This window comes from Ursus arctos, unplaced genomic scaffold (assembly GCF_023065955.2).
Source record: "Ursus arctos isolate Adak ecotype North America unplaced genomic scaffold, UrsArc2.0 scaffold_10, whole genome shotgun sequence".
In the NCBI taxonomy this organism is placed as follows: Eukaryota; Metazoa; Chordata; class Mammalia; order Carnivora; family Ursidae; genus Ursus; species Ursus arctos.
Genome location: NW_026622764.1, coordinates 69,022,226 through 69,037,957, shown reverse-complemented (window position 1 = coordinate 69,037,957; position 15,732 = coordinate 69,022,226). Strand labels below are relative to the sequence as shown.

General features: G+C 37.7%; 1 protein-coding gene across 1 annotated transcript in view; it reads right to left on the bottom strand.

Annotated features, from left to right (window-relative positions):
• The window catches only part of UBL3 (ubiquitin like 3), a 68,507-nt gene extending 54,883 nt beyond the window's left edge, over positions 1–13,624 (bottom strand). Inside the window, exon 1 of the mRNA XM_026493074.4 lies at positions 12,553–13,624. Coding sequence (XP_026348859.1) covers positions 12,553–12,579 — 27 coding nt within the window. The 5' untranslated portion in view covers positions 12,580–13,624. The remainder of the gene's footprint in view (positions 1–12,552) is intronic.
• Between the last annotated feature and the right edge of the window lie 2,108 nt (positions 13,625–15,732).

The window sequence follows — 15,732 nt, the reverse complement described above, 5'->3', positions numbered from 1 at the left end:
AATAAAAGAGAGAAAGAGAGAAGTGGTGAGTGTATAGCCAAAATTGCCAAAAAAAAAAAAAAGGAGCAATTAGTCAAGCTATGAGGTAACAGCAATATCAACCATATTTCCCACTGAAAACTATGAAAGCGAGTAAAATACAATACAAACAAACAAAACCAGCTATTTGAAGGCACAGAGAGAGCAACCAAGGGAACCAGGATGTTAGGAGCCAAGAGCCCACAGAAAAGGAAAACACATTGAGATCTCCATTTTTTCCCCTTGGGTTATTTGCCAACTACCAGTACAGGGCATAAAGGCCAAGCAGAAAGCAGCATCCTGGAGTTTGTATCAGTCTCACTTGACTGGGAAGACAAAAACTGGAATTCTGTACTACCAAGATAGCCAGGAATTGAGGATCTCAGATAAAAAGGAATTTCAAAGAATGAGTCCAACATTCTGCTCAGTTTTTACCCTCCAGAAATGTGCTGAATCATAAACAACATGGACTGAAATGCAGAAAAACCCAGCAAAAAGATGTTGCAAAGAGACTAAAAAGCTAAGCAGCCTCACAATACAGGTGACCCTTGAACAACATGGGGGTTAGGGGTACTGATACCTGTGCAGTCAAAAGTCCATATATAACTTTTGACTCCCCAAAAACTTTACTAATAGCCTACTGTTAACCAGAAGCCTTACCAATAATTTGTAAGTTATCTGTATTACATATGTATTCTTACAATAAAGTAAGCAAAAGAAAATGTTATTAAGAAAATCACAAGGAAGAAAAAATATGTTTACAGTACTGTACTGTAAAAATGTATATGTGGACATGTGCAGCTCAAACCTGTGTTGTTCAAGTGTCAACTGTACTTAAAATTGCCAAGGCGTGCCAAAAAAGAAGCATCTTGGTAATTACTCCAAACTTTCAAGTGAGACCATAGAAGGGCTAGGCACTAGGAGTGAAGCTATTTGAATTTCCTGATAGCCCAGAATTCAGCCTCATGTCATATCAATCACTGTTGAATCAAAGTGACCAATGTTTTTCTAACTGCCTGCCAGAGAATATTAAAGCCTACCTGGAGAAAGATAACATCATTCGGATCCTCTATAAATTTTCATCACAATGTTAATAAAACATTACCAGCTGTCCTAGAAAAAAGGATCAAATGATCAAAAACCGAGCAACAGAAATAGGCTCACAGGTAATCTAGGTATCAGAGTTATCAAACCGGAATTTTACAATGATTAATATACTCAAGAAAATTGATGAAAACGTTGTAAGAACTTGAAGCTCTGTAAATTTTGGGCCTGAAATACAAAATACAAAACTGAAATTAAGAACTCAATAATTGGGTATAACTGGACATTGGACAGGGAAGATATGGTAAGTGAACTTGAAATCAGTAAAAAAAATATCCAAACTAATACAGAGTGGGGTGGGAGTAGAAACATATAACTATAGTCTCAGAAGGAAAGGAGATAACTGGATAGAAACAATATTTAAGGAAAACCAACTAAGAAAATTCCCAAAGAAACAAAAGATAACAAGCCATAGACTCAAGATGCTCTACAAAAAAATAATTACAATATAAGTTGTACATAAGCACACAATAGTAAAATTGCTGAAAACCAAAGACAAAGATAAAATCTTAAACTCAAAGGAAAACACGTTAACTTCAAAGAAGCAACAGTAAAACCAAAAGCTGACTTAACAGAAACAGTGGGAGCCAGAAGTCATAAAATAACTTGAAGGTGCAGAAAGAATAGACCCCTTAAAAATGAAGGTAAAACAAATACATTTTTAAGGCATATGAAGACAGAATTTATCACCAAAAGACCACTAAAAGTAATACTAAAGGGAGTTCTTTGTATCAAAGGAAAATGATCCAGAGGTAAATGCAGTAAAACAGGAGAAATGGAGGCTTCCAGAAAGGGTAAATGTAAGAATAAAATGAAATGAGTAATGGCTAGTTTAATAACAACATTATTATTACTACTACTACTGTTACTATTATCTCAACAGCAACAATAATGTCGTCTTTGGAGGTTCAAAATAAAACAGAGCACAGGAGAGAGAAATGGGATTCAAGTATTTAAGGCTTTCTATTTTCCTGGAAGCAGTAAAGGAAGTAACTTATGGCAGACTTAAGTCAAAGATGTATATTGTAATCTTAAGGTTACCCGTAAGAAGATAACAAAGGAATCTGTAACAAACAAGCTAAGAAGGGAGAGATGAGGGGGAGAAAGTTTCATTAATCCAAAAGAAAGCAAGAAATGAGGAGGGATGTTACAAAGGAATGACAGTACAAGCAGAAAACAAATTGTAAAATGGTCGATTTAAACCCCAAAAATGTACTAAAGCAATTAAATGTAAAACAACACAGATTATCAAGTTTAATAAAAAACAAAACCCAACTATATGATACTTGAAAAGATTAATCTTCATCTCTAAGGACAAAGAAAGGTTTTAAGAAAAGACAAAGAAAGGTTTTAAGAAAAAAAGATGGAGAAAGAAGCCAAAAGAAAAGTATACTACGTCCAAAAAAATAAGCTTTAAAACGAAGATTATTACTAGAGAATGACAATAAAAGGATCAAGCCAATAGGAAGATCTAATTGTACATTTATTTGCAGTCAATATCCTAGTCTCAAAATACATAAGGAAAAATTTGAGAGAACTAAAAGAATACAGTTGGAGATGTTAATACACTTCTCTCAACTGAGTGAAAAAACAAAGTCAGTAGCAATATAGTGGATTTGAACATGATTAATAAATTTGACTTAAGTGACATTAAGCACAGTATACTCAAATTTTCTAAAACTTGACCATAAAGCAAGTGTCAATGAATTGCCCACAAATAAAATCAGAATAATCCTAGACCATTATATTAAACTGGATATCAGCAACAAAAATATAGCTAGAAAATCCCCAAATGTTTAGATATTATGTAATATATTTCTAGATAACACATGGATCAAAGAAAAAACCACAAAGGAAATTCTAAAATATTTGAATTGAGTGATAAATAAAAATATTATATATCAAACTTGTGAGATCCAGCTAAAGTTGCATTTACCAGGAAATTTCATAGACTTAAATGTACGCATTAAAAAAAGAAGACTGATAGTTAATGATCTGAGTATCCATCTCAAGAAACTTGAAAAACAGCAATTAAATATTTAAAAAAACTAGAAGGAAAGAAATGAAGCTAAAAGCAGAACCAATTAGGGGCGCCTGGGTGGCGCAGTCCTTAAGTCTGCCTTTGGCTCAGGGCGTGATCCCAGCATTACGGGATCGAGCCCCACATCAGGCTCCTCCGCTTGGAGCCTGCTTCTTCCTCTCCCACTCCCCCTGCTTGTGTTCCCTCTCTCGCTGGCTGTCTCTCTGTGTCAAAATAAATAAATAAAATCTTAAAAAAAAAAAAAAAGGCAGAACCAATTAGAAAATAAAGAATATTTTAAATATGAAAATTGGCTCTCTGGAAACTGATCAAGATAAAGAGGAAGCACAAATTACCAATAAGCAGATTTAAAAAGCAGGTATCACTAGATACTATGAACATCATAATAAATAAATAAAAAGTGTATAAAATTATAAACCAAATTGGAAAATTTAGATAAAATGGACAAATCTCTTGAAAAGCGAAACTTGTCAAAATTGACACAAAAGTAATAAAAAATGTGAATAGTCCTGTATATATGTATGTAAGAAACAGATTCAACAATCCCCACAAGAAAACTTCAGAGGGCTATACCAGTGAATTCTTCCAAACACTTATGGATGAAATAAATCTTCACAATATTTTATTACAAAGAATAAAAAAATACTTCCCAGCCCATTTTATGAAGATATAAGCTTGATAACTAAATCTTTACTAGTCAATCTTTTTCATGAACAAAAATGCAAACATTGTAAATGAAATATAATATAGCTTACTAACAGGATAATGCATAAAAAAAAAAGGTTATCCAGAAATCCAAGGATGTTTCAAACTTAGTTAATAGGTATCTCTCTTCCTCCCCAAATTTTAACACATATCTAACATAGAGCAACTACATTTCTAAGAATTTTATCCTAAGAAAATAATCAGACGGGGTGCTTGGGTTGCTAAGTTGGTTAAGCGACGGACCCTTGATTTTGGGTCTGGTCATGATCTTAGGGTTGTAAGATCCGGCAGAACTGCCAGCTCCATGCTCAGCAGGGAGTCTGCTTGGGATTATCTCCCTCTCCCTCTATCTCTACCCCCTCCCCTCCTCGCTGGGCACAAGCTAGCACACACTCACGCATTCTCTCTCTCCCCCTCTCAAATAAATAAATCTTAAAAAAAAAAAGAATCAGGCAAGGTATAGAAATAGGTTTTAAAATATGCATTATACCATTGCTTATAATAGCTTTTAAATGCCCATGGGTATGGAATTAGCTAAACAATTTATGTACATCTATCAGAATCAGTTCAAAATTGTAATATGGTTCTACACTTATTTGTATGGATAGCTGTGCATGAATATACAACTAAATGAAAAAAGCAGCATACAAAAGTAGGAATATTTCTAAGGCAAAAACACGAATTTTATATGAAAGTAAAGAAAATTGAACATATATCATGAGAACATTTTGTCTAGACACAATGAATTGCCATCTTAAGTTCATAAACAAAAGATATAGTCCCTTAGACAATTTTCATCAGCAGAAAGAACATTTTCTTCTCAAAATCTAGTCATAGAAAATTGCCCACATATATATTTATTTAGACCATAAAAAAATGCTACTGGATTTGAATCAGTCAATAGAAAATCTGTATCATTCATAAGTAGCCACAGTACAAAAACAAAAACAAAATACTCTGAAAGCACTGAAACTATTAAAAATCCGTGTTAGATATATAAAGCAATAATAGTTTCTACGTTCAAAGCGGTAAGTTTATAGGAAAAATTTCTATTGTACTGTATTATATATTGTATATACATAAGAAGACTCCAAGTTCCAACAAGTTTAAAGAAAACTCCCTTTAATTCTAGCAATTAATAAGACAATCCATGCTCATTCAAATCATTCCAACCCAGAGGTTACATAGTATTTTGCGAAGATACATAAAACAGGTGTCTACTCTACCATGCTAGCTTAGCCCAATCAGTGGTGAATGCCTAAAGCAAGGTGTTGGTGAGGAATCTAAGGTATTCGGCCTCAGGGATTTAACAATGTTTGCCCGGGTATGGTAGGGAGAAAGGGCTTAGCATGTTTATCTCTACTGCCATCGGACCCAAATTCTTACCCTGGCTCTACTTTTTATGAGCTCTAAAACCTCCTTATCCTTTCTGAACCTAGGCTGTGAGAAAGTAAAACTCAGCTCTGCTGATAATCACACTGTGATGTCTCTAAAAGACACAGACAAGACCAAGAGAGGGCCAACAGGCAACAAAATTTCTCCCACAGCCAGACTAGCGCTCCAAAATGACTAACATCTGCCCCAGTCCCCTTCATTTCTCCTGCCTCCTAAACAAATGCTGCTGACAGATTCAATTACTAAACCCACCTCCACTTCACGGCCTCTAGTATACAATCTAGAGCTGGTCTCCACTTCCCCTGGTTTCTCGTTAGAATCATCCAGCACAACCCAAACCCTACCCCAAACTTCCTGAGTTTCCTGTTACTGAGGCTAGGCAAGGTTCCTGAGGCATGTGCTCTCCCTTGCTACAGCAAGTTATTAACCTAATTTGTTTTACTACAGATGCATTTCTGGCGGTCTTCTCCTGGCAGTAGTAGCAGCTTCTTTACCTATTCACCAAGTATATTTATGCAGGGTCACTGTGAGTATTAAATAAAATGTTATCATGTAAAATGCCAAGCAGCTGAGCAGCTGCCTGGTATAGCAAGTGCACGACAAATACTACCTTCTCTCTCCTATGCGCTCAAAATAAAGCTATACATGTAATTTTATTTTTTAAATCATCTACTTAGTTCTTCACCACCAAAAATCTACATTTCTGCAAAACACGGTTAAGAACCAGAAAATAAGCCCTTCAAGTTAAGAGAATTCTAAGCAGCCAAAACAGACATGATTAAGCTATGAAACAAAGCTTATGTGCTTTACTATAGGGCAACTCCTGAAAATCCTACTTGAACACCATTTGATATTTTTAACATACTTTAATAAACTTTGAAAATCTGGTTTCCACACCCATAGCAAATTAGAATTAGCAACTGTAAACAGCTAGAGAGGGATAGGTAGGCATACTGACCACAGAAAAATATAACTGTTCAACAAGGCAGGAAATATTAAAACTAAGTATCAAACACAAGAACTTAAAATGCTCAGAAGTCTGAAGTCATCTTACACAATGGATTCTAAATTTTAATTATTTTTTTTTAAGATTTAATTGTTTATTTTAGAGAGAGAGGAGTGCACATGTGGGGGCGGGGGGCAGAGGGAGAAAGAGAATCTCAAGCAGACACCTGGCTGAGTGGGGAGCTCCACCCAGGTTTTGATCTCAGGACCCTGAGGTCATGACCTAAGCTGAAACCAAGATCGGACGCTTAACTGACTGAGCCACCCAGGCACTCCAAAATTTTTTTGACTGAACATCCCAGCTATAAAATACTTGCACATAGCCCTCCAATATATGTATATTCATTTGTAAATCATATTTTATGTATATTGTAAAACAAATACTAAAACAGAAATTAAAAGATTACAATATAGTTTTAATTTTCACTATTAACTATGTTAAATATTAATTTGTTTTAATCTTGCAATCACTAAAAATGCTGTAACATTTTAAGTGAGACCACTGTTATTTAATGTCTCTTTATTTTTTAAAATCTTGCTTTCCTAATTTGTGAAGTGCAATGTATTCTGACATTTTAAGAACTGTTGTAAGTCATAACTGAAAAACTCAGTTCACAAAGATGCACACATCTTTATAGAAGAGTATGTCACTTACTGGTTTACTAAATCTTATCACTTTTTATCCTATCACCAAATATGCACGAGTTTTTGTTAAAAGTCAGTTACCAGATGTCAGTGTTATGAAAATTTTATTTTTCCTGATGTTAGTCAGATATTTTTGCAAGCTCAGTAGAATGTGTTGTTTTTAGGTTTCTAACAAATGGGTCCAAAGTCCACTGAAATTCTCTGTAAGATTTTTCAACAGACTGGAAATGGCTAAACATGTTTTCAAAATGTTCTCTCTATAATATTAGTTTCTTCGAAAAGCAGATACTTTCACACTTATTAACATGTCAATTTTGCCTTGTACAGACAACTTAGTGTTTGTTTTCCCAAAAATACCTGCTAGGTAGCATAATATTGATAGCTTCTTGTCATATGGAAAATATCAGCTTCTATAATATTCCCCTTTTGTGAAATAAAAATGTGTAATTCAGCTTTGAGTTCTACAACTCCTTTTTTTTACAACTCTTTTAAATACTGACAGTGAACCTCTGCTCCCCATCTCAATTCAAAGTATCATAGATTCTTTTAAAAAGCATTTTTTAAAGTAACTATATAATAGACTGTAACAGAAAAGCCACAAAACTTTGAGAAAGTCACGGTGCTGCTGTTGGCCTCCACATTACAGAACTCGCACAAGTTCCCTCAGCAAACCACACTCACTGTAACCATCTGAATGTGGACCTAGAAAAGCCTCAGAGCCAATCCATATATTAATACAAAAGCTTAATTCCTCTCACTTTTTGGAGCATAAAATAAATAAATAGAAATTCTAATATTTTTATTCTCACATCTCAATTGACTTGCCTCATGTCACTTTGTAAATTACTGACCTAGTGAAGGGACATAAAACTTCACAATCTATATTGGGTGCTCAGGGTTTGAAGTTGTAGCTTACAGAATAATGAATGGCATGTTACACAGAGAAGTACTCAACAAAGAACATACATTGGACTGAATCAATATTATTTAAATGATGGCTCTAGGTCATCAAAAAGAAGTTAAATTATGTGCAGTCTAACACGCTCAAATAAACAGGACAGTAGTCCAACATGTTAGATTGGGATATTTCCAAAACAACCTTCATGCATTCAGAAAATTTACTGTTTCAGAATGACATTCAGGGATTCCAGTTACCATGAATTCTACAGTCACTTTCAGCTTTTCCCCCCAGAATGAGAGGAATTCTTAAAGAATATATTTAAGAAGTATATACTTAAGTCTCCTACAATATATTTACTGTTCCATAGTAAGAAAATGAGAACCATCATTAACCAAACACTAATTTAAAAGAATTTCAAGCCTTAATATTAAAAATATATTTTTCATATTCAAAGTAGTAACAGAAGCAGACATCCTACACTTCATATTTAACACCATAAAAAGTAGTGGTAGCATGGAACAATATTTACTTTTTTATAAGTAATAAAGAGAATAATGCTCCATGAGTCAAGAAAATCACTCATTGGCTTTTAAATGTCTATTTTAAAAATCATGGGAGATGTAATGTAAGACATATATCCATATAAATTTGACACTGTCTGAGAAGAATCTCAAACAAACTGACAGAAAACGGTTCACACTTGAGGGCTAGAAATTAACTAAAAGTGGTTTTCACAGGAGAGGGACATGAGCTGGAGTAGGATTTAGAGCCAGAAAGGAAAAGGCATTCAAAGCTAAGGTAAATTGTCTTCTGTTTTCTTAATGAAAAATGTCTAATTCAAAACACCAAATGTAAGATATATTCAAGTAAAACAATTTAGAAGAAAATACCATTTGAGATATATTATTTATTAAACTGTTCATCGTCACATACTTACATATGTAAACGTAGTTATCTACCCTTTAGCTTCATAAAACTTCCCCACTTATACTTGAAATAAGAGCTCCAGCAAGAGAAAGAAAAATTAAAAGAAGCTGTAAGTAAAGAGAACATTTGGGGCACTAGATCTTAATATACTCTTTCTTCAAAGTTAAAAATTTTCTTTTCTCTGGATGTTTTTCTAGCATGACATCTTCCCCTGGAATACTCTACATCTGTCATTTCACTTTAACTTGGGAAAGTGATAAAAGTTCACTTTGAAAGGAAATTCATTTTAGTAATTTCCTGTCCACCAGAGGGCTCCCATATTTCTCCACAAATAAAAGAGATATAACATTACAATAAAAATAATCATTAAGCACTGAAAAAGCTCAAATTATCATTATCTTATTAAACCCCAGACTAAAAATTGTTTTATCTATTAAAATGTCTACATTAACAGCTTAAAAAGATACAGGGCTCTTCTTTGTTTTATGAACTAAAATGTTTCAAATACCAAAATTGCTCTGCTATTATTCTCACACTGTCAATTTCTTTCTTAGGTAGGGCTTTCCATTTTATAGATATCATAAAATATAATTTTAGTCCAAAGCTCTAAGCGGTAGCTCAAATGTTTTCTATAATACTATTATAAATAATTTATTTCTTGATAATTTTCCCAGTCCAGAAAACAAAATTACCACCTTATCTATCCAGCCTTAGGCCTTACAATTAACAGAAAGAGTAAACATTTTCTTTCAGAAAACCTACAGTCATTAACCTAATTCATCCTACAATTATTAACAATGAATACTGCCCCATCATGAATTATGATTTGGGCTGGGGAAAAAAAATAAAGGAAATGAATCATTTAAATACAATGTATTACAATGATATTCTGTTCAGATATTTTTAGGGTTTTTTTCACAGGTAGGTTATTACACTGTAATGTTATTAAATCTCTTAGTTTAAACTCAATCACTTTTAGCAAAAGAAAAACCAATATTTTATGTAAATACACTTATATATAGGAAATATTTACAGAATGTTAATTGCGAAAGTACCAACTGTAAATTTTTTTTAAAGAGTATAGCAAATTCACTCAGTAGGGGTGCCACTCCCCCTCCAAAAAGATCAACTTGCTAGATTCGGATCAGAGAGACTCCTTATCGTAAACACAAAAATTTACTGAATGTTCAGAAATAAATTTGATATGTGAGTTATACTTACAGAACAAAAGAAGATGCTAAAAAATTTGGTTTAAGGTCAGTCATAATCATTGCCCTATGAAGACTTTACAAAAAACATCAATTGATTTAGCAATTACTGTAGCTCAACAATGAATTATCTCTAATGAAAAAATGACAGAGGTGGTAATTTCACTGCCCCACCTCATCTCCCAACTAGGATTTTCCTATACAAGGACAAGCACCATTAACGTGTAAAAGAGCATAACATTTGTTTCTATGTTGCACAGACTAGCTGTCACCACTCAGAAACTTGAACATTTTACTGCACCTTGCAAAAATATATGTATTCATACTTCCAAGAGAACATATCCTGATCAATTAGGAGTTATGTTGCAAAAGAAATGTCAGCTTGTGCAAGGAGGTGGGGGTAGGGAGGCTAAGGCTGTTAAGATTCAAAGTGGTGAAACTGTTCTCACTTTTAAGTCATGAATGTAAACGCAAACTGTCAATTATTGATATGAACAGTTTAACAAATACAAAGCACTTAATCAACTTCTAACCATATTTATCATGTTATATTTCAAAAAGTTGAGAATTAATAGGCACTTATCAAATAAAGGCACTTTTTAAGCAAAAATGCAATATAAGTAATAGCCAACGAAGGTTTAAGAGGTTGAGACATACAAAAAAAAAAAAAAAAACCTCAAGACTTCCAACAAGTTGAGCAGTTAGAAAATGATACATAAAAAATACTCAGAACAATCTAATCTGAGCTGTAGATTACACATACTCTGAAACAGCATCATCAGGGCATTATATGTTTATTACATAATACTGCTTTGCCCTTGCATATCACCTTTAATCAAGGGATCTCAAAGCACCACCGAATGAAGGCCTTAAAATACAGTCTAAAACAGAAATAGTTATATTTTATAATTGCACCTACTAATAAAACCTTGCCACTACTTCCCGTTCCCCTGATCCGAACATTAGCTTCCGAACCTTCTTCTGACTTGGAAATGGTATCCCCCAAATCATTTCAATTTGTAACTGATGCTACGCACATTCCAGCTTTTCTTCAGCACTGGGCCTGAAGAAAGTAGTGGCACTGTTTTAATGACACAAATCTATTTCATTACAATTTCTATGACAGAATAGAGTGAACATATCTTGCACCATGCATGACGATATAAAATGGTGACTTCAGAGAACAAATCTTTGCTGGAAGCGATGAGCCCAAAAAATACTCATCAGACAGGGGAAATAGCATTTTTCAACTCAGTCCAAACACCTTTCCAGGCAACTTCAAGAGCGGGGTAAAGGAAACCATGTCCAGCTTATCCTTAATCGGGCAGGGGTCTATTCTCCCGTGTGCATACCAGGAAGGAAGGGAAAACTAAAGGGACAATCCAAGAGTTTTAAGACTCAGAAAGGAGAGTGTCTGTGTGCCACACAACAGACAGAACATTGTGGTTCCTATACGTTAAAATAGTACATCAAATGGCAAATCAAACATAAGCAAAATGGCTTTAAACCAAGGTCAAAATATGCTACTGACAGCCATTTAGGTTTGTTTTTAAGTCTGTAAATGAGGTTCGTGCCTACAGAAACATCTGACGTTTTAAAATTTAATCAGCAAAGTTCAATTTTGCTTTTTCACTGGAATACACGAACACTCAAATGCTAATGTTATGTTAACTTCCTATCTTTCATAAACAAAATCTTTAATCTTCCTGTTAATTGCATTATGTTTGTCCCTAGGACTGCAAAGTGCAATTTCAAATCACACAAACCCCCACCTCCCAGCACTGTAAGCCTACAGGGTTCCTGTTAGTCAACAGACTCACAACATTAACAAACATTAACCTTTAGAAAAAGAAAGAAAAGCATCAATAAACAAGAGTACTTTTTGCTTCAAGTTCTCAACATTCAAAGATCAAGGCTCAATACTGTGTTTTATTAGCTTTTAAAAAAGTCCAATGATGTAATACTAATAAATATCTGGTACTAAAAGTCCTGGAAATTCGTAAGAAGTACCAATACACGGTCAGTCAAGATTTGTGAAAATTCCAAGACATCTTAATATTTCTGTTGCCATAGTTGTTCACCTAGACATTTCAAAAAGCTCACAGCAAATTCTAATAGACTTTTTAAGACATAACATGTCCCTTCTCTTGAAAATATCAAGTTTTATCTACTGCATTAATGATCTCGTCAGTGTCAAAGAACAGGATTCCGGTTTCCCTATCTACCTCTGCGTGTAGTAGGGACACCCGTCCTCAGCTCTGCCTGCTGTCACTGACGTTTTCAGAAGCTTTAAGACACAAATGTTCAAAGGTTTCTGGCAAAGAGGGAGATATTTTCTCCACTTCGAGCTACACTGCCACATTTCCCCTACTTCTCCATGGTTTTTAATGAATTAGAAAACACAACCAAATGAGAAAAGCCATATTAAAAGCGGTACTTCCTAAGAGGGGGAACCAGAACCTCCAACTTCTCCAAATCTCCCAGCACCGTGGCTTTTCAACAGTCCCCTGCAAACCTTCACCCCACGCCTGCATCCTTTCTGATTAAATAAGATTGGAAACCACAATTAAATCAAAGAATGTCGTAACTTATCCTTCACTTACCATATCTGCCGGGACATTACTGGACATCTTGCCGTTTGAAATACACCCAGATGTTTACCGGGAAAGAAAACAACAACAACAAACAAAAAAGAGCAGAAGTCTTCAAGGTACAGCAATCAACCTTAACGAGCTTGATTGGTTCGTGATGTGCTTCCCAAAAAATAAGTTACTTCGGAGCCAAAGTGCCGGCCTGGCCAAGGTTCCGAGCGAAGAGAACAATCCCCAGGAGCTGTATGGCCGGAGCCGGAGAGAACTCCCGGGATGGCAGCAGCGGCAGCAGCTGCCCCGGTCGTCGTCAGCGGCAGCAGCAGCCCCAGGACCGGCCGCACCAGGTAGACCGAGCCGAGTGACACACGGACATGGAGCGGGGTGGGAGGGGGTTAAATCCGCCTTCCTCCTTTCCCAGCCCGGCAGTGATTCACACTTGCTCCCGAGTCAAGTCCTCATTAAGCAGGAGGAAAATGCCCCGGCGTGGATGTACATAGATAACTATGTGGCTACACATTGACGCGTGAGCAGTGAGTGGCGGCCGCGCTGGAGCCGGCGCGGGCGGACGGCGCGGGGAAACAGCTCAACTCGCGCTGCCGAGGCTGGGAGCCGGGCCGCGGAAACCCGCGCTCAAGGGCATTTAACTAGTTGGGAGCCGAAGCGAAAGCCCGGGGCAGCAAGCAGGGGGAGCGGGGCGCTCGGGCCGGGCGGGAGACCCCCACGGCCCCTCGGGGCTCAGGCCGCGGGCGCCTCCGGGCAGTGGCGGGTCTCGGGGCGCATCGTCTGCGGCTCCTCGGTGCTCCTCTCCTGCCTCCGCCTCCCCCCGTCGCCACCTTCCCCTCCCCTCCGACGCCGACTTCGGCTGGTCCCCGGAAGAGGCCGGGTCCTCCCTCTCCTCCGCCCGGGAATGGTTTCCTCTCGGAGCTTTGTCTCTCCTCCTCCTCCACTTTTCAGTCCCAAACGCCGCAGCCGCCTCCTGTCATCGCCTCTCAAGCCAACATGGCGGCGGCGGCGGCGGCAGCTGCCTGAGCGCAAGTCGGGGACACGGGCAGAGCACGGCCCCTCCTCGCAGCCGCCGCCACCGCCCCCGCCTCCCCTCCCCTCCCCTCCCCGCTCCGCGGACACCCAGTGCGTCACTACGGAGACCACCTTCGAGCATCATGGGAAGTGTAGTCTACGCCGTGGTGGGGGGGGCGGCCTAACGCGTCCTCGCTGGACTCCCTAGCCACGCCCCTCTTAGCAACAGTTGCTAGGAAAGGAAAGCGCTTTAGCCAAGCTGCTGCCCAGGAGTTAGGTGATACCTGCTACCAGGAGTGCTGTGAGCGTGCGAATTATTTGGAGAAAATAATTCTGCACAGAGAAATTCCCTCATGCACAATATACATACAGACTGAAAATACGGTTTACCTCCAAGCAGAATCATTCATTTTAATGACAGCATGCTCTCCACATCCTGCAATCTCAAAGCATTTTGTATAGTGATTTCATCTAGGTCTTTTCAACACTACATTTGGAAGATCAGAAGCAATCATTGATTTCCAATAAGGTCGTAGAAGTTCAACAGGAACAAGGATCTCATTAAGCAGGGAGAATGTTTGAACATGTGTTTCTTGAAGACCTAGGGCCATAAAGCTACAATCTAGTTAATTGAAATTACCAAAAACTGTATTAGGTACAATAGTATATCATGCCAAATCTATATCAGGAAATAGCTGCTACAAACTACATGGGGATTCACCAGTTTACCAGGCTAGGCCCTAAATTCTGTTTAACTCAAAATGTAGTAAAAAACCTACACACCCACAGTGATAAGCAAATAGCACAAAATCATACCCTTAGTGAGACTAGACTTTGATGAAGAATATGTGCATTCCAAATTTAGGAACAAAATTCAGAAACCACCAATATCTATCTGAATCCAAATTCAGATCTCTCAGGGCTTTGGCAGAATATTTCAGCAAGGGTAGTCTCAATAAGACACCTGTATGAGAATGCCAAGAGATTTAGAGTCTGAAAGTCAACCTACAGCTATGTGACCTCATCTGTAAAACAGTCTTGCCTACCTTCCAGGGGTAAGGTAGGAGCAGTTGCAAGGATGAGTTAATGCATGGGAAGTAAATCGCTTTGCAAATAATAATGCATCATTTGATAGGAAATGTTACTACTCATTCATTCAGCAAACACATGATCCAGACACTCTGCTAGGCACCAGGAGTTTAAAAATTAATAATCCAGACACTGTCCTCAGGAAACTCATTGTCTAGAAACCTATGTCATTCACCATAGCAGTCTCTCCAGTCAGGTTTGTCTCATTAGGTTGGAAACTCACAGGACGTTTAGAGTATTTGCCTCTTGAGTAGCCTTGGATGGAGACATTCCAGGCCCTCCTAGCGACCTACATCAGCCTGTGGTGAGTTAGGGTGGTAACCAGAAAGGAGGAGGATAGCTCAAATTCACAGAGAAACCAGAGGACAGGAAGGAAAAAAAGGGGGGGGGGAACCTCACAATTAGGCTTCAGAACCTGGTCTAGAAATTTCTGAATCTACTGCTACATGATTTTCCATGGCCTCTGGTACTTGGTTGCTCATTCTCCATTGTTAGAAACCACAGAGCCCTCCGCACCAGCCCTCCTGGAAATAAGGGCAGTTGAAAACGCTTCAACTGACCAATGAGTTCAGAAGGAATACTGGAACACATGTGGAAGGCTTTCACTCACAAAGTTAGTTATCTACCACTCCCCCAACCCCAACTTTTATCCAATGACTGCCCTGGCCAAGTCTGTGCTGGGCCTAAATGCTGCTGGAAGCAGAAGACTGCAGGACTTACGGAAGTTCCAGCTCCCACTTCCTCTGCAGCTCTCCAACAGCTAGGCAGCAAGGGGCATCAAGACCACCACTGCCAGCCCCAGACCCTGGCATTTCTGACACATGATGTTGCTGTTTGTTGCCAGTTACCCCTGCCACCACTCCAAAAGGCCACATACTACAAAAGTAAAATCATCGCACTTAGCTGTGTTTCCAATCATTCTTCTAAGAGAGGCTGAGACATGATTCTCAATAAAACTCATTATAACTCTTCCCTAACAGAATTAAGCCATCAGGGAGCATTATTGAACACAATTTCGAATTTTTCCACTGTGCTCTTTTTACTCTCTGCTTCCTAATTCAGAATTTCCTTCTTTTTTAAAACTGA